Here is a 24136-nt window from a genome sequence, read left to right on the forward strand (position 1 = left end):
ATAAAAGTGACAGTGGAACTGTTAATTTGGATATAATAAAGCTATTAATTGACGCATCTCTCTTCAGCCTTATCCTTAATCCTACCGATATGTATGTCAATATATGGATTCGTCCTCCCTTATGTATTGTTTTTTCATTAAGCGAGCTAGTGTAATATCATAAGGTTTGAGTATATTGTGCTTTCGATAAAACATATTGTTGAAAAGATAACAGAAACCGATAATATATAGATTAGGTCAGTGAGTCTAACTAGTGAACATTAGGTGTTGGGGCTGCCTGTTGGAGCAGTCCTACTGAATATTAAATCTAGAATCTCCTAATTACTAAGAAATGGCATGCACGACTGTACTACATCCTCTTTTGATAGTCTTTGGTTTCTTCAATGATGGTTAATTAGAGTGGTCTAGAGTAGTGAGTCATATAATTTACAACCTTCATTATTTATTTGCTTCGTCCTATATTTTGTTTACTTGGAATTTGTTTAGAATGCTTATATAGATGCTATTGAGATTTTCCCTCTTTAATTAGATGGTTGTCTTGTTTGGTTGAGTTGATCTAATTTGCTCGTATCAATACTTCCATTTTGAGTGATTGAATCAATTGTCCTCGTTCTCTTTTGATATTAGATATAACACGCTCAAGAATTGAGGGATAACGATTTCTTGCCATCTCCATCTTAGTTAGGTTAGTGATTCCCGAGCACCATGAGCACGTTTGATTGCCTACCATGATTTGCATGTTAGTTTAGTAAAAGTTTTAAGTCTTCGTGGAATTTACAAGGTCGTATCATTTAAATTTTGCTTTGATTTTCTCTCGAAGAACAATTGTAGACAACATATGAATTTGGAGATGATTAAGGCAATGATTCAGTAGTGAGGCATCATTCAATGTAAGGAAATGCATTTAACAAGCACAAGTAAAGAGGTAATGGTTGTTGGATGGTCGAGGGTTGAGTCACTTGATTTCAATCCTCCACAATTCTATTAGGCAAAAAGTATATTCAAAAGAAATAACAAGAGTTCTGTGTGATATAAAATAATAGTTTTTTTTTTTTGCTGAGACGTCTATAACCATCCTTATTGCTTCATGTGCTGCCAACTCTCTCCACAAGACGAGTTTTTTGCATGAGATACAAAGACCTTCCGATTCAAAAATCCTCATTTAAAAGAAAGTTTTTATGATCTAAAGGTCGATTTTTTGCCTGCATTAGTCGAGAGGGGAAAGACAAGCAAACATCTCATATCAGGTACTAGGTAATAATGCATTACATTGATTCATCGAGATCGCATGCATTGTTTGATCGGGAGATCAATTGCGCACACTACACAGGATCCTTCCCATACATGATTAATTAGGATGTAAGATTGAATATAGTCTTGAACTTGATGATTGGGTAATTTAATCATGAGATCGGGGGGAAAAGCCTAATAAGAACATGTACGCACCTTGCTATATCAGATCAATAAGACTGAACTAGTTTGCGTCCATCAATCAAAGAGGGAAAAAAAAAAGACTGAACCAGTTTACAATTCGTTATTTTCTTTTTGTTTTGTTCAAAATTAGGAAAATCTTAAGTTTCGGAGTAAGATATGGTTGGAGGCTCAACATTATCTCTTGGATGTTGAAATATTATTTCATGAATATTTGTTTAATATATTATGTTATCCTTTAAAGCATATAAAACAAACAGATCTATCATATTATGATATATAGATAAAGATCTCTTACTGTTCACCTACTTGGTATGCCTGATTCTCTCATTCAATTCTCTCTCAAATTGCATTACTGTAAATTTTCATTAAGGCATCAGAGAGAGATTCAGATTCTCTCTCGATCTCCCATTTTTGCAGGTCATTCAAGGTTTGTTTGTAGACGACTCCCGCCATACTTATCACATGGAAGATACATTCTTGTGGTTCGATTGTTCCAATTGTTGTGATAAATTTCGAGATATAGAGAAATTAAATAAAATACACGATAATAAACTTTACTCAAACAATTATAATTTATGGAAAGCACAATTACGAGGAATTAGATTAACATAGCACATCAAAATTAAATATAGAATTTAATGATGAGCACAAGAAACTCGAAAACAAAATAGGGGCAAGGCACTTCCAGGAAGCTCTTTTAAGGATAGAATATTCTCCAGCAATGTTGCAGTACGGCTTCAATGAAAATATCTAACCCCAAGATATAATGCCCACAGGAGATATTGTGTTGCAATCACTATATCTTCTTACTAGGATCCAGCCCGAGAAATATAAATTATTATATGAATATCCAGTATAAGAACTGAAAAATAGATTTTATACTACGTTATTTAGAACACTCGAACTCTATATATATGTGTAGCCCATAAGCCTTTAATCGCTCAAAGTCTCAAACAATTGAATTACTCTTATAATTAATTTCTTGAACAGCTAGTTGACTCGGCCACAAAAACCAAACGGATTTAATGGATTTAATATCATTTTGAAGAGGTCAATTGACCAATAATGGTAAAAAATTTGAGACAAATAGCTCATATCAATTACAATTCATAACCAATTAAATAATATATTCTTAGTAAATATAATAATAAATGGAATCTATACAACACCGACCGCTATCAAAACCTGTCATGATAGAATTAAGCACTTTTCTGCATGGCTAAGCCATCTAGTTAGAACTAATTTAGTAGCTTTCAGTTTTATTTTAGACATAATCGTACTTTATTTTATTTTGGCATTTTCGGAGTTTTCAAATAATATTACGTGTTTTTTTGGCTCATTTCTGAATTATCTGGCTCATTTCTGAATTATCTCCGAAGAATACATTTGATTTGAGATATGCATACTCTTCGATTACATTGATTTTGGGACCATTAGATTAAAGGAATTAGTATAAATTGCAAATCAATTCTTTGTTTTTATGGATTTTAGGCCCAAAATTCTTTTGTTCTTATTCAACTAATGTGGTTTGATTCAAATAAATCTACGTTTGCTCCACTTAAGTAAGTTCTTAAATTCGAGTTTTGTGAATGGAGAAAATCCACACTATGAGAAATTTACCTCTTAGTGAGTTGACCCAACTCAACCGGATTAGTCGGGAGCCAATTGAACTTCCAAATATAATGGTCCACACAAGAAAAAAAAATTATATAACTACTATAAATTGCATATATTTATTAACAGAAAACTCGTCCAATTAAGAGTTCAACGCTTCAAATGGCTCACAAATGGTATTGTGCTTGGTAAAAAAGCTGCGACCAGCCCAACAAAACAGAGGAATTCAGCACCTACTTCGGCTTCGCATCCTTTTCTTTCATGCTTCTTCCTAACCTGTTTATTTCGTAACTTGATGTTTCCAAGTATCTTCTCTCAAAGAGTCGGATGATTCTACACAGTCGTTTCATTTACAAGAACATCCTTGACCGTTTCTCGAGCTATATGCTGTCACTCACAAGATGAAACAAGTCATTGTATTAGTACAAGCGAATCCAATTGTATATCATTACAACCCGATTTCATTTGGAGAGCAACTCAATTGAATGAGAAATTGGGCCATCGACAGCAACAATTATCAATTAATTACTAGCTAATTTATTCAACAACGCAAACGCAAGTATATATGAAACATGAGCTGACAAAAAATAATCTCTGTATATAGTCCATCTCCGCGTGACTTACAGCTAATAGAATCCTATATCGTCCTTTTATCTTCTTCTATTGCTATCATAGTCTCCTTCACTCTCCTTATCCTTTAGAAAGCCGAGAAACGCAAGAAACCCGAAGAAGAAGAATCCTCCCGACCAATTTCCTCCACCGCCACCCCCGCCACCTCCACCATCTCCATCATCACGGGGCGGGAACCCGGTGCCGCCATCATCGAGTTGCGGTGACTTCTCCTGGACTGACATTCAAACGAGTACAATTCTTATAAACTATATATTTGCATATCAAATTAACTTTATAGTCGGATTAGGTGTGCAATCACAAGGCTTGATTGGTACAGGTACCACTACAACCAACATATTAAGAAACAATCATGGCGACAATTTTTCAATTCCTAATGACCAATCATCACTACATCTAGAAAGACAGATGAAAAAGAGCGGAAAAAGGTCACATGGATAATCAGATTCCATATCCAGGAAGTTCAGCAACCTCTAAGAAGCTCATGGAAAGTAAAATCCTTGTGAACATATTACATCGTGGAGTAAGGAAGTATATAACCATATGCCGTGCTTCAAACACACACGTAACCAAATGAAGAGCTCATATCAATTAGCAACCAGCATTCAACCAGTAACACTTACTATGAGTAGGGGCTTGGGTGATTGTCGGTGCTTCACGTGTGACGGTTTGGGTCTGCTCTGCCCCGCATCTTGCATTCTATCAGTGAAGGAAACAGCACCAAGAAATTTCAATCAGAAAGAGAGACAGACAGGTAGAATGTGAGATTAAGAGAGAAAAGCATGCTTAATGGTGTTCACTGTATTTGTTAAGACTATCGAGTCCAAGCTCTATATGTTCACCGCACATTAATAGTTTGCTCTGATACAAATGAAAGACAAGTTTTCATCCATTTCTTTGAAAATATTTGTGTATCTTAGATCGTAGAGTCTCTAGCTTACAACCATATGACACCCTGACCAGAATCTCTGATCTGTCACTAGATTGAAACAACATGCCAGGGGCTCCAGAAGGAAATTTCTTTCAAGATTGTGGCATATGTAAACAAACGAAGCAAATACCAATCATTGGGATCCACCCAGAAGATGAGATCTGCATTCACCCGTTCTAAAATACTTATTTGGATGAACTGACCCTGCTCTCGCAAAAACCAAAATAGGCCCGAGACTTGAATGACAGGATCAGGGCCATTGTTTTGAGCATGCATATGCTTCCTCAATGATGCTTTCCCTATAATTCAAGGCAGAATAACCGACTTTTCCAATTACCACAGTAGGATAACAAGGAAAGTATAGGAAGCAGAAAACTAATGCAAAAACTCACCAAAGCGGCAAAGCAAACCGTGGAAGATGACCGCTCTCGTGTCCTCATGATAACTGGTTGTAACCTTGCACCAAGCCCTACTGTACCTGCTGCAGTGATCCTAAGATGTCCTCTTTTAGCATTACAGGGTCGTAGCTGTACCCTAATATTGGGAGGACATGATTTATGCTCCTTAAGTTGCCATGATGATTTCACTGCAAAAATTATGTATTGATGTATGATCAGAACAAAAAAGATGGCAAATTTAATTAAAGATAAGAGCCATTGGCCTTAAACTTCTCCATGAATGTGTATATCCATTTATAAAAATAATATCACGTGTTTTCTGGACTAATTCTTTCCATGATAAAGCAGAGGCCCACGAAGGAAATGGAAAAGCCTGAGGACGTCCCAGACCCAAACATTCATTTGAGGCCATCGTCCATCAACGCAATCAAATCCCTCAGCTGCCACAAGACGTGTCCTAAATAAGCATAATATACATTTCCTAAGATCTTCCAACACATCCGCATGTATTTATGCAGTATTTTTCCAAGGATTCCTAGTATTCTCACAATCAAAGGGATGCCGATCAACTGTCCAAGAGCCGGCAATCAAATATAATAACTCTAGCCAGTACTCTTTCCCTTTCCCAACCAAACCAAATAGATGAATAATAACATACCAATTGGTAGAAGAGGCACGCTGACAACAGAACTCGAGGCCAGCATCGGCATCTTGATAGTGTTGGAAAAAAAACACCTGAAAATATCGCCATTTACATTAGAGCTACCTCATCAATGGTGAGAACTATCAGACATCACAACATACAGAAGAAAATGAACAAGTTGATCAATTCAAAGAGCTGAAAAAAGAACTCCGAAGCATATGCGGCCAGAGAAAAGCGGTAACTAAGGGCAATCAACTCCCAGTGGACATGGCGATTCCCCAGAAATCCTTGAAGCGGCTTATTTAGAACAAAATCAGTTGCCCCAACTAAATTGAAGCAATATCGAGATGTGAATCTCCTTCTTCGACCATCAGGCAGCGATTGCAAGTCAAAATCCGCCGACTAATCAGGCAGGACTCTACCAATTGCAGAAAACCCTAAGATGGAGATCATCACCTTTGTCGCTTCGGCGGTGGCAGTGACACGGCGGGTGCCGGACGGAGAGGCGGTGGCAGGTCAAAGATGTCACCGACAGAGCGAGAAGAGAAGGGAAGAAGCCAGCCGGAGCAGTCGAGGCTCGTGGATATGGAGCCACCGACTAGACAGTGGGGCGGCGGTGGTGAGAGAAACTTCAGGGGATAATCAAAGCGCAGAGAGGAGCAAGAGAAATGCCGGCGATCGAATTGGGCTGGGCCTGGAATATGTGAAAGGTGTGGTGAAGATTTGGCCCAGGTTATATAAAATTCTTTTGGGTAAAAAAAGAAAGAAAAAAAAGTAATCTATGGAAAATGTTATGTTTTTATTTGTTGAATTATAAGTTCTTTTTTTGGGTGAAATTTTTGAATTATATATATAAGTTGATATGCAACAAACAGGAGATAATAAAGAAGTGCTATAAATGTCTAATTAAAGAAGGTACATTTAAATATATGAGGAAGATGTAGAACAAATATTGGACATTCTAGAAATAGAAAAAGTATTTCAAAACCGACTTTCCTAACAATAAATTTGAAATGCATTTTTTTCATTTTTCTAATTTTTTATAAACTATAGAAAGAAAAGAACATGAAATGGGCTTTAAATCTTTAACATAATCTATATATATTCGGAATAAATTTAGAATTGAATAGAATAAATGTATCTATATATATATATATATATTTTGTGAATAATGTTTCTATATTCATATCATAACATATGAACAGTAAGAGCTAGCATTCTTATTGACATTGGAACTCATAGGAAAGAAAAAAAGATTTATGGAATAGATCCCATTTTGAGAGTTTTCTGTTTCATATTTGCACATGAAATAGGAAAATACACGTTTGATAAAAAATTCAAAAACTAAAATTGCATTGATAAACCGATGTGAGTTTGATTCAAGCAGTTAGGCATTTGTTCCTCTTAAGTAATGTCTCGGATTCGAGTCCTTGTGAATACAGAAAATTTACGCTGAGAGACATTTACCCCTTAGTGAGCAAATCTGGCTCGAATGGATTAATCGAAGCTCAATTGAGCTTCCTAATATCAGGTTGACAATAGCATTGAGTGTTCTACCAAAAAAAAAAGCGTTGAGTGGATTGGATGGGCCGCCTTTCTCTTTCTAGAAGATCATATACTTGATGCTGTGAAGAACGGTCAGTTGGTGGAGCAGAGGCCGATTTGCACTGCAGGATAATTTTTCAGGCTTCGAGGGCCCGGCCTATACGGCCCACAAAATATGATGTTTCTATTGAGGTGTTACGATAAAATAGCACGACACGACACGACACAATAGTACTCACAAATTCTCATTTTTAAATCACGTCTGTAAGAATTTATTCTACTTAATTGCGTTTTAGATTAGAAGCGGACCACCTGAAAACTTCCTTAAGTTTAGATTGGTAAGAATGTCAAGATGCTCAAAATACCCATCCCAGGCGACACCAACACTTCAAATGGCGTAATACTTGTCTTCAAGGAAATTGTGCCATCGCCAGAAATGCCGCATTTAGGAAACGGTGTAATACTTGTCAGAAATGCTCGGTATCACTTGGTTGTAGTCTGATTATGGGGGATTTGTGGTGTGTTATGTCAGTTTGGTTAATAAGAGGTGATTATCTAATCATCCAGGCTAGTGCCATCGTCGGTAGTCGTATGGCTGACTTACTAGGGTTGGATGTTTAGCCGAGGATCTCGTCGACAGTCTAGTGGATGTGCTAGACGAGGATCTCGTCCGCAATGTAATGTATATTTTGTTTGTGTTCTAATAAAATATTTATGTTCACTAAAAAAGGAAAAAAAAAAAAAGAAATTGTTTCTGTCAATTACTTGAAAAAGCTAGATGAATGCGCTCACGATGCCACATATTTCACTAAATTCCCATTAATCGATTATCTAAAATCCGATTTATCTTATTTTTCACCTACCCACAATTGAATTGGCGCAAATTTTTTAGCAAAATTTCTTGTAAATAGTTTTTTCTTAATAAAAAAAAGTCTAGCACGTTGATTTTGATAGGGAGAAAGAGAGACAGTGACAGAAAAGTGGGAGGGATAGAAAAAAAAAGTGAGTAATTATATTATCGAACTCACAATTATGTTTTTGAGCAAAATTGTTTTTATAAACTAAAAATATATGTAGATGAGCATTTTGGGAAGACGAAAGCATTCTTCAGGCTTTATAATTATAATTATAATTATAATACAAAATAATATAATGATAAATAGTAAAGAAATATAGATAGATAAAGTAGCTATAGGTATATTATGAGGAACCAGTGAGAAGATGAAACTTGGACCAATGGGGATGTAAAATCTCTCACGCACACCAGGAACTTCCCTAAAATTACCCAGGAGCATCCGCCAAAATCAACCAATTAAAGTCAAAACTATTAGATTTAAGAGTTAGAATCGAGTTTTTAACAATATGGATCGATGCTTAACTTTTTGTTTTTGACAATATTGGATCCGATGCTTTTCTTTTGAGAGAACTCCCCAATCAAACTATTGGTTAACCAAGTTTCCTAGAAATTTCAGGGACCACATCCATGCGCGAAAATTTCAATCTCTTTATTAGGCTCATTGAACCGTTGATTTCAAAAAAAGAAAAAAAGTTTTAATGATAACTATTGAAAGCTTGCATCTAAACAAGAAAAATAGATGGAATGTAAGGACGCGTTGGTATGAGGTAATATATCCACAATAATAGTAATGTGATTTTAAATTACTTAGATTGCGTTTGGCACTTTTTGGTAATCACGTTGTTAGTAATGTACATTACTTGAAGATAGTTTCCCATTAATTAAATTACTAGTAATCTACATTCTCATGTTTGGTATCTCTATGAACATTGCTATTAATGTTTTTTTAATATTTAATTTTACAATATTTGCCAATTACCAAGATGAGAATCTACGTTCCCGGTAATCACATTACTGGTAATGTACATTACTTGAAGATAGATTCCCATCAATTAAATTACCAATAATCTACATTCCCATGTTTGGTATCTCTACAAACATTGCTGTTAATGTGTTAATGTTTTTTAATATATAACAAAATAGTCATTGAAAGATTTTAAAACTAACAAATTACTACCTGAAAGAATTTTTTGAATAAAACGATCATTCAAAGATCAGAATCCATAACGTTTTGCTACCACCGTCAAAATTCCGTTAGTGCCGTTACGGAAAAATGACACGGACGCTTATGTGGCATCTAGTGGAAAAACGACTCTGATTAACATGGCACTGCTAAGGAGCGACATCGTTTGTTCTCATTCAAGAAACGACCATTTATTAAAAAAAACAAAAGATTACTTGCCCAAAACAACGTCGTCTCACCCCACTCCCCTCCCCTAATGGAACGACGACGTCGTTCCTCTCCCCCGCCCTCACCCGAACGACATCGTCACCATCATCACCTCTCTCCCCCATCTGCAATCAAAATTAGGGATTTCCCGCCCCTTGTTCTTCACGATTGTGGGTTGGAGAGGCTCTGATAGGGTACCGTCGTTTACTCACTTGTATTGAAATCGACAGTCTGGTTTGTCTGCTTCGAGGTCAATCGACCTTCACTCGATTTGGCTTGATTAGAGCTCGATTTCTGGTTGTCAGTGTCTCTGTTCATCGATGGGAACTTTGCTTTCTGGTTGGGAAGTGTCTCTGTCCTTTTCACTTCTTGCAAAAATAAAGAAACTCAAAAGAAAGGAGAGAAAGTGGGCCATCTTTGCTGAGAGGGCCATCTTTACAAACCAGAACGTCGATTTCAATACAAGTGAGTAAATGACGGTACCCTATCAGAGGCTTTCCAACCTGCAATCGTGAAGAACAGGGGCAGGAAATCCCTAATTTTAATTTCTTGCCTTAATTTTGATTGCAAATGGGGGAGGGAGGGGATGATGGTGACGACGTCGCTTGGTGGGGGCGGGGGAGACGAACGACGTCGTCGTTCGGTTGGGGGAGGGGAGTGGGGCGAGGACTGCTTCGTTTTGGGCAGGTAACTTTTTTTTTTTTTAATAAACGGTCATTTTTTGAATGAGAACAAACGACGTCGTTCCTGAGCAGTACCACGTTAATTGGAGTCGTTTGTCCACTAGATGCCACATAATCGTCCATGTTATTTTTCCGTAACGGCACTAACGGAATTTTGACGGTGGTAGCAAAACGTTATGGATTCTGATCTTTAAATGATCGTTTTGTTCGAAAAATTCTTTCAGGTAGTAATTTGTTATTTTTAAAATCTTTCAATGACCATTTTGACAATTTTATCTTAATTTTACAATATATTGCCAATTACCAAGATGAGAATTCACTTTCCGATCCCGTTGGTGGTAATCTGCTTTACCACTTGAGTGAGATTGTGGGGATGAGAATGCGGGGGTGAGAATGTAAAGGTGAGAATGTGGATTACCACAATCCAATCAAATATGTCAATCTTGTAGATATTGGGAATTTGAACTCGCATTCATAGGAATGTGGAGAGATTCAAATGTCCCCTTATTGTCACACATTACCTTGTTTTGATGCGATGCATTATTGATAATCTGGAAGGATGTGGTAACCTACATTTGGGGTAATGGGCATAACCCCATAGAGTGGCTATGTGGATTACCACCCAAGTAGTAATATCAAAATATTCTTATCCAAAAAGTACCATTATCTTCTTCATCTCGTTCCTCCTTTGAAAAACATAGAAAGTGGTAGTCATAGCAACTTAGCAAGTGCGCAAACATCTGCTGCCATTTTCGCCGGCAACTGTAAGTGTGTGTTTTGAATACAAATCTATATATAAGTAAATTTTTTTTCTGTAGGATAACGATACAAAAGAAAAAAACTACGGACTACGAAAACAAGATAAGAAAGCCCCAATATTATTGTCACACAAAAGCGGTGCGAGATTTTTTTGTTGGCGGGGGGGGGGGGGGGGGGGTGGGGTGGTTGTAGGGGGTGGTGTTGAACCCCAATCGATATGCTAAGAGCCTTTCAAGCCAACCAATCCTCGCAAGAGTTGCTCTCTTGGTAAGTATGTTGAACCTTGATTGTCCTAATGTGAGCCAAGGTGTCTGGAGAAAGGGGGTGGCACTGGCTTTGATTCTGACCACCACCATCCAAGGTGACGTCATCGGCGATGTAAGAGGTCGCCGATAACCTTGGATTGACGGCGGTGGCCCTCAATCAGTCTTCTCTCTTTGAAAATTGATGAAGGAAAGGGACAAAATTGAAGCGATGGTGTCATTGACGACTTTGTCTATGCCGGGGGGGGGGGTTTGTGTAGGGGGTGGTGTTGAACCCCAATCGATATGCTAAGAGCCTTTCGAGCCAACCAATCCTCGCAAGAGTTGCTCTCGCGGTAAGTATGTTGAACCTTGATTGTCCTAATGTGAGCCAAGGTGTCTGGAGAAAGGGGGTGGCACTGGCTTTGATTTTGACCACCACCATCCAAGGTGACGTCATCGGCGACGTAAGAGGTCGCCGATAACCTTGGATTGACGGCGGTGACCCTCAATCAGTCTTCTCTCTTTGAAAATTGATGAAGGAAAGGGACAAAATTGAAGCGATGGTGTCGTTGACGACTTTGTCTATGCCGGAGGGGGCCGACGTCGGAATCCCCATCGCTCCGATATCCCATCCCCATCCCCACCTCCCCTTTCCCTGGCTCTCTATTACAAAGAGAGAGAAAGAGGTATGGCTCGATCCTTGATTTTCGAGCCGTGGTGGCTACAGTCCCTGCCAACTGCTTAGGTGAGGTCACCGACAACACACACCTCACGCAGTCATGGTCAGGTTACAGGAGCCACCGCAACCCCCTCCCTCTCCTATCGCGAAATTATTCTCTCTTTAAATTAACTTTTTAAAAAAAAAACTTATAGAATGACAAATAAAAGTATCAAATTATTGAGTCAAAATAAAAAATAAAAAAAAAATGAAGTACTGGGCAATCAAGTGAAATAACATTCCAAATAACTTCAAATTATTAGCACTTAACCTACCAAATAAGATCAACTTAACAAAGCACTTATTTCCTCAAGCACCAATTCAAATTTCAAGTACTGCACACTACATCTTCGTTTCCACTGCAACCACCACTCTTCTTCCCTCCACTTTTCTTCCCTTTCTTTGTAGTTGCTTCGAATCAAAACATCTGGGCCTCGATTGAAAGCTTTGTGCATTGACTTGTGGCTTAGCCGCTTGGAAATCGAAGCGTCCATGCTTTTCTTCTTGTCCTTGGATGCAAAGAGAGGAAGAAGAATAATGAACAGAGGGAGAGAGGGTGGAAGAGATTCCGATCGATAGACCAGAGGACGGGGAGAAATAGAGATTCGGTTTGGATTTTTAGATGACCATTACTTGTGTCATGATATCAAACATGATACCAAATAACTTAGTTGATGGTAACTAATTTTAGTAGTAATGGACATTGCCAGCAATCTTGTTTCCTAAGGTCATGTACCCTAAAATGTTGACGATGTTGATTTTCTAAACCAGTTCTATATCAGTTTGATACAAAGCATGTACAAACACTATTCCTATTGAAAGTATTATCGGAGTTCTTGAAGTGGCCAAGGCAGTACTGACTTCTATCAAGCAAGTCGATAGCCAGTGCCCCCGAATTACTAAATCAAGTCACTTGGCTTGGACCACTGGAGCAAATCATTCGTAAATTGACGTCCAATCATCGAAGCAACTCTTCCTCTAACTAATCTCCGATTATTGAAGCAAGTCACTCAAAACATGAGACTCCCAAGCATTGAAGCAAGCCAAGGCAGAACTTTCGATCATGTACGTTAGCCAATGCAATTCATTCCAAATCAGGTTTGTCCCAACTCCTGTATTGCTCGTTTTGCCATGGTCTGCCTTATAATACAATACATGTATGATAATGGCACATCCATGTATTAGTTGCATGGTGCGGTACCAAATTCCCGGCCTTATGAGACATCTTTTCTACATCAGCTCGTGCTTGTCCTTTGTCTTGCTTTTCCTTTGCCTGCTATTGACAAAAGAAACCAAAGCTCTTCCGAATGCACCTACTGTGCTTGATCAATATCTTTTCATGTTTAAATGACTCTGAAATCTCATCTAAACTCTAGGCTGAAATTTGGAAGTCTGCATTGGCAAAATAATACCACAAGTTGCTCAGCGCCGTGCACTTTTCGTTACAAACCACGCAACAAGTAAAAGGATTTTCCGACATGAACACCCTATACTGAAGCAATAAGTACGGATGGCCAACCATTTTAAACGAGCTGCCCAAAAAAATGCAGCTCCCTACACCTAAGTGAATAAGTACACTGCTGCCTCAACATGCTACAACCGTAAGCTGCCCAATGAAGTAAATGCAGCTTGAGAAGACCCTCTGTTAATCAGTTGCTTCTTCGCTTGTTTTTCTCTTCCTACTTCTTTGCTTCAACACACCTTTCTTGCGTAGAGTCTTGAGCTTCTTCTTTTTCCGTTCCTTTACTCTTTCCTCAAATCCATCATCCATCATCTTCGTCGTTGCCACCCGTTTGGCCTTGTAAACCTAAAAATAGAGAAAGCGAAACAACAATCAGCAGAGGGATACTTTCTATCCAGTTTCAAGATAGGTCTACATCAGCGGGAATAATTTTCACGAGCTTTCATCGACTAACATCCAGCCAACACATATAAAGGCATTTCCATTCACTGTAGAGTGTACCGGATTTATACTATTGGACTGCTCATCTAAGATATTCTACTACCATTTACCAAGAAGATCATCATTGAGAGAGTATATTTCATGTCTAGCACTAGAACAGATTTAGCGTGTTTAGTTCATCCAAGGAACTAAAACATCATCCCTATGCATAATAGCCCCAAGATTCAAAATATGGCAAAATGGCCAAACAAAAATAAAGAAAAGCACTTCAGCTAAAAGGAATCAGAAAGCCACCCCAAGTGCAGATCAATGGAAACAAGGACCATAATTATCACAATAATCTCAGAAGCTATTCAGTCCTATTGATCTTTTACCTTCGTAATCTCTGAAAGGACCTCATTCTCTTTACATTCGAACTTTTCAAGTTGTTTCCCAATATCAGCTTCTATTTCATGAATTAACTCAATGTCACCCTGCAAAACCCATTGCGACTAAAGTGAGTAAGATACACAGACTAAAATCCAAAGTTTTTAACAATCACAAACATGCCACACTAAGTGTGGACTGACTTGCTGGGTACCGCAAACTATTGCAGGATTCGATTGTATGAACCAAGCATGTTAAGCATGCACCTGTGTTATGAAGCTAATCGCCAGACCCCCTCTGCCTGCTCTTGCTGTACGGCCCACACGATGAACATAATCTCTTGGATACCTGCACAATTTTCATTGAGGTTATTTCCCACCGACTACTGTGAGGTTTATGGGAAGAAAGGATTTCAGAAGTAATTATGACCTTGGAATGTCATAGTTGATCACGAGATCAACTGTAGGAATGTCCAGACCACGACTTCCAACATCTGTGGCCAGCAATATGGGAGCTTGGCCAGATTTGAACCGATGAAGTGCTGCAAGCCTCAAACTTTGGGATTTAAAAGAATGCAATGCAGCAGCCTCTTGATCAAGCTCTTCAAGTAATGAACTTAAAAGGTGGCAAGTTCTGCACAACATCACCAGGAAAAGAAGCTTATAAAGATATCCCAACATCAAGACAGAAACTACTCCCAACAAGAGCAGTACAGAATCACCACATCAAAGACCAATTACGTAAATTTTTAAAGTCAGGCAGCTACCATCACTATAAGGGGATAAGCCTTAGTAGTTGACCGTCTAACAAGTTCGACTAAAGTTGGCTACTGGACTTATTAATGGAAAACATAACATTCCAAACACGACATTTTCCAAAAGTAAAAACAAAAAGATGATAATAATAATAATAAGGAAATTATTTACACATCAACAAATAAAGGGATAATTTACACAACCCAAGACGAGGAAAACCATTCCAAAAGATAAAGGATGTCTACCTGCATGTAGAGACGAATATGATGGCAGAGCGAATACCCATTTCTCCCATCTTGGATAATAAATGAAACAAATACACTTCCTTGACATTCTGAGGGATGAAAACATACTGTTGCTTAAGAGTATCAACAGTCCTGAAACCTTCATAAGCCTCATAGAAGTATGCTTTATTCTGGGAAAGCTCGAGCAATGTCTGCAGCTCACTTGTCATTGTTGCGGAGAATAGTAAGGTCTGCCTTTTCTTTGGCAAGCACTGAAAGACTACCCTAAGTTCCTCTTCGAAGCCAACATCTAAAACTCGATCCGCTTCATCCAAAACAAGGAACTAAAACAAAGCAATGGTACCCCTAGTAAGATCAAGTTCATTAGATAAAATGAGAGATATCTCAGTAAGAACAAGTACAAAGTGCAAATGCGAGATTGAAATATCGAAGGGAATACCTTTGTATTGGAGAAAACAGGCGGGATATCAGGATTGTCTTCCAGGAGGACCTTGATTCGGCCAGGTGTCGAGATGACAACATGAGGCCTCAACATCAAAGTCTGGGCCTGGTTCAGCATATCCATTCCTCCAACGACCACGGTGCATCTTAGATGCAAACTTGATCCCAGGGCCCTGAACTGCTCTGCCAGTTGATATGCCAATTCCCTGCCCAACTCATTCGTGATGGAGAGTGAGATGATGCACATTCAATTTGTGTTTATTGTGGCAAAGAAAGATATTCAGACAGACCTGGTGGGGGTGATAACAAGGGCAAACACACCATAAGGGTCCTCAGCCAAGCGATGGAGAATGGGCAGAGCAAATGCGGCAGTTTTACCAGAGCCTGTTTGGGCCAAGCCTAAGACGTCGCGACCAGCTAGTATCTTGGGGATGCAGTGGGACTGTACAGGAGTAGGTTGGCTCATTCCCAGCTCCTTGCAGGTTTGCGCGGCCCATTCAGCAAGGCCCAGATCCCCAAATGTGGCTTTGGTGGAAGAATTGTTGCTCAAGTTCACGTCTTTGACCTTCTCTATCTCCTTTCTCGCTGTTGCATCCAAGGTATGGGTGGATGAGGGCAGGGGCCTAGGTTTTTTGAGGCTGGGTTTGAAAAAGAGCGGGAAGTTCTGGTCCAGCTGGGATTCTTCTTGCTCCATTTTGTCAGCTCGGGAATGAGGTAGGACTATAAATGTCTATATATATATATATATATATATCAGATAAAAAGAAAAAGAACCACACGACAATGGTAGTGCGTTGCTAATACAGTCCATATGTAACTACTCTGAACGAACAACGAATTCATACTAAAAAAAATGACCATGACAATACGGAAATATCTCACAAATGCTGTAAGAGAGAGGCAAAAGACAGAAACCTGATTAAAAGCTGAAAAATTTACACAGTTTTCATGAATTACAGGCCAACAGGATAGACAATCTAGCTGAACTGGGAAGTTAACTGGGAAAATAGAGCACTTATCCCAAAAATTATTTTCAAAAACATATAGAAGCAAACCGTGTAGCAGAGACAATCAAGAAATTCAGATTCTTTAGGTTTAATTATGTCATAGATTATCAATATCAATATCAATCGATTTACTCGGCTTCACTTCGGCACAGTCTAAGCTAGAGTCTTTGAACCAGAGCAACATTTCTTTTCTGTTAGAATTGAACCACAACAAATTGCGCTGCCAAAGAACAAATTGTTCTACCAAAACAATCAATTGCCATTGACAAAGGTGTGCCTCGACCAAATTTTCTGAAGATTCATGGTTGAATAAGAAGAATCCCGGGGCAACTTACCTCTCGTGCTGTGGTTCTCTCGCGAATCCTCTTGCGCCGGCGATAGCGGCAGCTGCTGGAGTGGCGATGGCGTCGGTGCTGCTATGGTGGTAGTTCGGCCGTGGCAGCGAGGGCGGAGAGAAATTCTCTTATCTAGGCGGTTCGGCCGTGGCAATGACGGCGTCCCCGTGTAAGTGAAGAAGAGCAGGCGCCGAAGGCCCGAAGTCGGGGAGAGGGAGGGAGCAGGGAGGAGAGAGACGATCCTTCTTTTCAGAGATTTTAGGTTTGGGCGTTTTTGCAATAGAGTAAACTATCAATTTGGCCCCTGACAAACTCGAGTTGCATCAATCGGGTCCCTTACATTGAATCTGTATCGAAGTAGTCTTTATGGCTCGTAGTTGAAGGATCGTCAATGAAATCCATTGCCATCCCTAGGCTTGTTCAATGAAATCTTGAATCAAAGAGCCATTCAGGTACTAATCTAACTGGCCAGAGGGACCAAAGGGCCATTCAGGTGGCATTTTTTTTCGGTTACAATAGGAGACTCATGGTCTAGTATAAGGAAATGAAAAGGAAATCTAAATAAAGAGACAAGAGTATTCAGGTGGCATTCTTTTGCATCTATATAAATTTTCAATCACCTTCGGTCAGCTTTCCGCCTTTGAATGTATTAAAACTAAAGCAATAGAATTTAACTACTGCACTCATGCAGTGATAACAAAGAGTTGTTATTTCCTGAAGTCGAAATGATGAATCCTTTCTTGATCGATGCGGGATTGGAAAGTACAAACTGGAACTTCGCGGGCCTAAAACCGCTTTTCAGTTGGCTCCACGAACTAAGACTCCTCTAGTACGAACAAATCTGATTAGGAATGAGCGATACAACGAGCTACTTACGGGCCGTTTGGATTCAGAGTTAAAGTTACTTTGATTTTGATTTTAATTTTGATTGTGGAAGAAGACAAATGAGATGTAGTTATAAATTTGACTTGGGAAACGTGTGTTTTTGTTGTGTAGTGTGTTGAGTTAAAGTTAAAGTTAAAATCAAATTTCGGGAAAACAAACGGGCCCACTGGAGCTCTCCCCATCAGGGGATTCACGTTTCTCCGTCTTCTCAGCAACAGAAGCTGCCTTGTCGAACCCATCTTCTGTAACTCGTTCAAGAATCCGTTAACATTAGCAGACCTCATTTTGTATGGGCTACGGTTAGGACAAGGAAATGAACCACTGGTCACTTCTTCCATGAATTCCATGAACGCCTTGTTTATGACATCTCCAACGCGTGCAAACTGCTTACAGAACTTTGGGTTTGCCTGCAAAGATGAAGTTCCAAATTTCCCCGAGTGTGAGTTATTCTTATCCAGGAAATAATATAGAACCATAAATAATTAAAAATGTGAAAGCAACCTCGGCATGATGCGGGTGTTGCAGCATTCCAACCAGATCATGGTACACCAGTGCCTGCATCAGGAACATAACTTCGGCAAATTTAATGCAATATGTTTTTATAACAATGGCTTGTTGGTACACCAGATCATGCCTCATATCTCTGGAATGCCAATGTAGGCCTTTTAAGCAGGATATATCCAACAGGCCGGGAGAGATAGGACATTATACAGATAGATTTTGCGGGCGAAGGGGAAAGGATTTGAACATTGTAATAAATCAACGAGCAACAAATTAACTCTCTTCCTTACCCAAAAAAAAAAAAAACACTCCTTTGGTAGTGGACTGCCAAAATTTCACAAACACATATAACCGGAAAAAAATAAAATAAAATTCACAAACAGAGACTTTATTTATGTAGCTTTAAAGATCCAGTAAGTGCTGCTGCTTCACTCGGATCCCCGGCCGGCTAGGACACTATTACATGTCGCCCATACATCACCTCGTCGACGCCCTAAATTTTAAGTTTGCTCCTAGAAGAAGTCAAACAAGGTCGAGATTCGACCCCATGGTTCTCTCTTCGGGTTCACCTTCCGATGTTGCCGCCGGCACTGAATGAGACCCATCTTGACTGTCGAAGGCGCGGTCCATCTCTTGTGCCGCGAAGTCGTAGGCTACTTGCTCGGCCTCCTTATTCATCTCGTTCAATATGTTCGCTGTCCCTGATTACAAAGACGACAATAAATTTTACTCAATACGTTAGTACTGAAAAATTAACAAGCCGCTATCTCAATAGTATGAAAGTTTGGGCAATTCAATTCGAGAATGGGAGTAATAGCTGGGAATTGATCTCTTCACCGTTCCCGCCCTTGATCTTCTCTTCTCCTCCTCCCGGCAGGTAATTCACCTCTTCTCCTGGCCCTTCGTCCCGCTGGCGCTGCTGCTGCTGGCACCTGAACTTGCACAGCTGCCTCTGCTGGCCCCCGGGATGCAGCTCGCACTGCCTCATGCACCGTTCAAACCTCTCTTTCGATTCGGTCGTGCTGGTTTGATCATCACTGATCAAGATCTCCCGCTCTCTTTCCCAGTCTCTCTTCCGCTCTCGGGCCCTCAGCAGCTCCTCACACTGGTCCTCACATTTCTGCCACCGCCTCCCTTCCCTGCCCCGGCCGCCAGGGCCTTCATACTCACACCTCTGGAGGCAACGCTCGTACTCGCTCTGAGGACCGGTGCGTCGGGGAATCCTCTCCCGCTCTCTTTCCCAGTCTCTCCTCTGCTTTCGGGGCCTCAGCAGCTCCTCGCACTGGTCTCCACACTGCCGCCACCGCGCTTCCCTGCCCCGGCCACCAGGTCCTTCATACTCGCACCTCCGGAGGCAACGCTCGTACTCGCTCTGAGGATCGGTGCGTCTGGGAATCCTCTCCCGCTCTCTTTCCCAGCCTCTCCTCCGCTCTCGGGGCCTCAGCAGCTCCTCGCACTGGTCTTCACACCGCCGCCATCTCCCTTCCCTGCCCCTGCCACCAGGTCCCTCGGACTCGCACCTCCGGAGGCATCGCTCGTACTCACTCTCACGAGTGCGTTTGGGAATCCTCTCGCGGCCAGGACGGGGCTACTCATGAGTCGGCACAAGAAATGAAATCATCAATACCGCAGCAGTCATGAGAGTGATTGCATCATATCATGATTGCACCATAGAAACATGTATATGTACATCAAGACTAGTTAATTATAATGCAAGACCTGCCATCGGGGGTCCATTCCTCGGCCACCATGCTGTTGCTCCTCTTCGTGTCCGCGCGCACCGTACCCGAGCTCGCAGTCTCTCTGGCACAAGAGGTACTCCCGTATGTCCGTGTTGTCGCACTCGTCTATGCACCGGAGGACCTCATACTCCAAGCCCTTACCCCATCCCTCGCCCCGCTCGCCGAGGACAGGCGAGAGAGAGCAGGGAAGGATAAGGAGGAGGGAAAGCACGAAACCACGTCGGAACAATATCATTGTCGTCGACATGTTGATAGATGTTGCAGGGCAACCTCGTGCAGGCTTAAGTTATATTGGTAAAGATACTACTTGAGAATATTAAACGAAAGATGGCTTTTGTAATGCGGGGACCTGTTTTCCGTGCATGAGTTGGAAGGAACATATGTCGTGTTGGAGTGGCATGCATTGCGACAGGTGTTACTCTTTCTTGTAAAATTTCACCGGACTTATATATTATTGGGCCCATCTCCAACTAAACACTCGAGCTAGTAGGTTGTAAAATCCAATCTCTTATAAACCGTGAATTTCTCTATAATTTTTTTCGTGTGAGATAATCTCTCTCAACACCAACCATCACGTGGCATCGTATGATTTTTTTCATCTTTTATCTACACGTACCGCGTACACTTAGACACTTGCCCTTAACAACTTACCTCGAGTCGGACTCTCCTATCTTCCAGAATTTAGCCTTACACTTAAACATTCGCCCTCAACAACTTATCTCAAGTCAGACTCTCCTATCTTTCGGACTCGAGCTTTAACTATCTCAATGTAGGCTTTATCTTTCCACACTTGAGAGGGGGTTAGACCAGCTACAAGCCGGCTTCCACTTTTAGACTAGAACTTCATGGGCCATGAGTTTCACACTCGAGTATGGCGTAGTGTGAGTCCCCACATAGGCGCGCAGAAGTCAAATCCACTCTGATACCATATGAAATTTCAATGAGCTTATAAGTTATTGGGTCCATCTCCAACCCAAAAGCTCAAGTTAGTAGGTTGTGAAATCCAATATCGTATAAACCCGTGGATTTCTCTTTAATTTTTTCACGTGAAACAACCTCTCTCAACACCAGCCTTCCCGTGACACTATGTGGTCTTTCTTATCCTTTACCTAAAGGCGTACACTTATCACCCACCCTCAACAACTTAACCCGACCCGAGCTCTCCTATCTTCCAGACTCAGGCCTTGCACTTAGACATCGCCCTGAACAACTTATCTTGGGCCGGGCTCTCCTATCTTCCGGACTCGGGCCTTAACGATCTTAAGGTAGGTTTCCTCTTTCCACACTCGGTAGGGGGTCATAACATTCGAGAGGGGATCATAACAACTACGAGCTGGGCTTCCAGTTTCGGACTCTGACTTCACGGGCCACGAGTTCCACACTCAAGCCTAGCATAGTGAAAATCCCATATGGGTACGCAGAAGCCTAACCTGTAAATTCCACATGGGCGCGCACACAAGCCTCTTCCGCTCTGATGCCATATAAAATTTCATATGGGACATATAAGTTATTGGGTTTATCTCCAACTTAAATACTCGAACTAGTAGGTTGTGAAATCCAATCTCTTATAAATCCGTGGATTTCTCTTTAACTTTTCCGTATGGGATAATCTCTCTCAATATGTCTCAAGAAGACATGAGATGAGGTTATATGAAATGGTGCTCTGTGTTCTTTTGTCAGAAATCGACTATACATACACTTGAGCAAGTAAATTACTGGATCAAGTAATTTCCTTGAGAACTTGGCGTATATGATATATAATTTCTAAACTTCTAAGACATAACATGTTTTAGAACTGAATGGGACAGACAGGGCTCATCAAGAAGAAAAAAGGGGGGCAAAAAGAAAAAGGAAAAAAAAAAAAGAGGACTGGGATAGGCAAGGATGGCATTCCCCATAAGCAACAAAAGAGTTTGGTAAAAGTGACATTTAGATTGGGTGAACTTTAACCCTTACTGAGCCGACCCGACTCGATAGTACTAGTCGGAGTCTATTGGATTTTCGAATACCATGATACACATTGAAAAAGAAATTCGTCACCTGCGAGCAAGTGCTTTGACATAACAGTCTGTCAAGTTGATGTAGAGTTAATATGTTCTGGAGTCGTTTCTCGCAAACAGAATCAAAACTAATATATTCACAAGCTTCCTTAATCTGTAACCAAGACTAAAACCAATACTTGGCCACTATTACAACTTATGTGTAAAACCACTTAATTATGTGCGATATATGCACTATCAAAATGTTTAAATCCCATTATTATGGGAGATCATTTCGAAGTTAAAAGTTCAGAAAATCTTGGTCCCTCGGAGCCGATTAATTAGCATCGCTATATCCCCAGCCTCCCAGTGCTAACCAAACGGCCCAAAATGGACCAAATGACCATCCAGGGAAGGGACCATGAGAAGTTCTTGATGAATTCACATGCAAATCTGTGTTTCACTCCCGTAAATCGATACTCTCCGTTGGAAGGGTGGGTCTTTTGTGTCTATGTGAACTTTCCAGTCCTCATTGGTCAGCTAGCTTCTTCTGCCTTCGAATGTGTGTTTATATCATACTAAATTGCAAGGAATAGCTTCACAACTTTGCTTCTGGCTAGAATATTCCGAATCTTCGGTATGCATGAAGTTCGTTTCCAGCTTTTCCCACAGGACATCATGTTGGAGTTTTGAGGTCGAACTAAATTTCTTCCGCATCAAGAAATGGTTCGTGATTCCTACTTCAGGAAATAGCAACTCTTTGTTATCATTGTGAGCGTGCAGTAGCTAAATATTATTGCTTTAAGTTGATATGTGAGCACAAAGCTAAATCGTTGATTTTCTCTTTGTACGAATAAATCCTACCGCAGTAGGTCATTGTTCACCAGAGTCCCGTAAATCTGGGCAAACGAACTGCTCTACCTATGAAACTTGTGAAAATCAACTGTATAAGAGCTAGCACCCGATAATTCTTTTGACAATCTTTGACTAATTCCGCACTTAGGAAAGCTTTGCTTCGGATGCTTCGTACAATATAGATTTTGTTGATTCTCTTGAACAGAATTGCTGAATTTGTTTGTTGAACTTCGAGATGAAAGTTTCTGTTTACTTAAAAATAAATTAAAAAAAAGAAAAGAAATTCACGTGTTGCCATTGTTATTTGCATGCTACGACTCCATTGGATCTGATTATCGACATGGTCTGAATCTTGCAACAAGAGGATCGCCTATTCAGCCAGTCGACAACAGAATTTTTAATGCAAGATTCAATCTCATCTCCCTTAATATTCAACTCTCCCAGTTTCAATGTTGTATCTAGCTTGTGGCATTGTTTCGAGTAGAAGCTATCCTTGAGTAACTTCTGCAAATCGATTATGCTCAATGTACATTCCACTATTTTCCTCACATAGCCCTACCCAATTCTTCAGTTATGAATCTACTACTATTGTTGCCGGATTGCTCGATGTTTCCCTGATTATTTGTTGCTCCACTTTTGCAGTTTCGTTTGGATGAGCTAATGAATGCTAAGTATGCTTGTAGCAATTGAGAGATCAAGAGTTTCCCCACGAGGAGGGAAGCCAGGGTCGGCAGCCCCGCCAAATCCAGGAAGGAGGCCTTGGCTGAGGTTGCTCAAGAAGATTGCTGCGTCTGACAATTTGGTTTTGCAATTTGAGGTACATTCTTCTGCTTTGCTTTACCTTATATCTGATTGTCAAATAGATATATACTTCCTACTATAGTTTTGTGAAATTCAATGGTCATCTTAAGCAGACTTAGCTCATAATGTGGACCATAAACCTTATAAAGTGAGATGACTATTTATCTTCATTCTTGATGGTTGGTTACTCTAAGAGGGGAATCATCATAGACCAGAAACAAATAATCCAGCTATTTTTATGAAATTGGAACGTTTTTATCCTTTTTTTATGTGCTTAGTTTTTTGCTTATTGGGGATCAGCCTGCTGTTTTTCTCTTATTCTTCTGTTTATTCGTAAGGGACATGATAACATCATCTCAAGTAACATGATTGTATTTCTGTTGTTACTGTTCTGATGCCATTTTCTACTGCTTATTCCGCTCTTCTACTATCTTGTTCTCATATTTTCCTGCTAATGTGCTCACTGTAATTGTTT

General features: G+C 40.2%; 3 protein-coding genes across 4 annotated transcripts; all 3 read right to left on the minus strand.

Moving 5' to 3' along the window:
- Nucleotides 1–3445: 3445 nt before the first annotated feature.
- On the minus strand, nucleotides 3446–6331 carry LOC116209602. Its single transcript, XM_031543292.1, has 5 exons — nucleotides 6107–6331; nucleotides 5666–5742; nucleotides 5002–5195; nucleotides 4302–4377; nucleotides 3446–3895 (listed from the first exon to the last, which is right to left on the minus strand). Exons 2-5 carry the CDS (start codon nucleotides 5715–5717, stop codon nucleotides 3699–3701), a joined length of 519 nt encoding a protein of 172 aa, XP_031399152.1. The 5' UTR covers nucleotides 5718–5742; nucleotides 6107–6331; the 3' UTR covers nucleotides 3446–3698.
- A 6881-nt stretch (nucleotides 6332–13212) lies between these two features.
- Nucleotides 13213–17195, minus strand: LOC116208245 (DEAD-box ATP-dependent RNA helicase 36). The gene is made up of 8 exons (XM_031541590.1): nucleotides 16899–17195; nucleotides 15847–16286; nucleotides 15555–15762; nucleotides 15116–15438; nucleotides 14545–14748; nucleotides 14382–14463; nucleotides 14124–14222; nucleotides 13213–13653 (listed from the first exon to the last, which is right to left on the minus strand). The coding sequence occupies exons 2-8, from the start codon at nucleotides 16248–16250 to the stop codon at nucleotides 13492–13494; spliced, it is 1482 nt and encodes a 493-aa protein (XP_031397450.1). The 5' UTR covers nucleotides 16251–16286; nucleotides 16899–17195; the 3' UTR covers nucleotides 13213–13491.
- Nucleotides 17196–18583: 1388 nt separating this feature from the next.
- On the minus strand, nucleotides 18584–20343 carry LOC116208246 (vicilin-like antimicrobial peptides 2-2). Of its 2 annotated transcripts, none has more exons than XM_031541591.1 (3): nucleotides 20004–20342; nucleotides 19122–19872; nucleotides 18584–18985 (listed from the first exon to the last, which is right to left on the minus strand). In XM_031541591.1, exons 1-3 carry the CDS (start codon nucleotides 20271–20273, stop codon nucleotides 18807–18809), a joined length of 1200 nt encoding a protein of 399 aa, XP_031397451.1. In that variant the 5' UTR covers nucleotides 20274–20342; the 3' UTR covers nucleotides 18584–18806. The 2 variants fall into 2 exon arrangements, with proteins under 2 accessions (XP_031397451.1, XP_031397452.1); XM_031541592.1 differs by having other exon boundaries at nucleotides 18852–18985; nucleotides 19103–19872; nucleotides 20004–20343.
- Between the last annotated feature and the right edge of the window lie 3793 nt (nucleotides 20344–24136).

Source organism: Punica granatum, chromosome 5, assembly GCF_007655135.1.
Source record: "Punica granatum isolate Tunisia-2019 chromosome 5, ASM765513v2, whole genome shotgun sequence".
NCBI classification, from domain to species: domain Eukaryota; kingdom Viridiplantae; phylum Streptophyta; class Magnoliopsida; order Myrtales; family Lythraceae; genus Punica; species Punica granatum.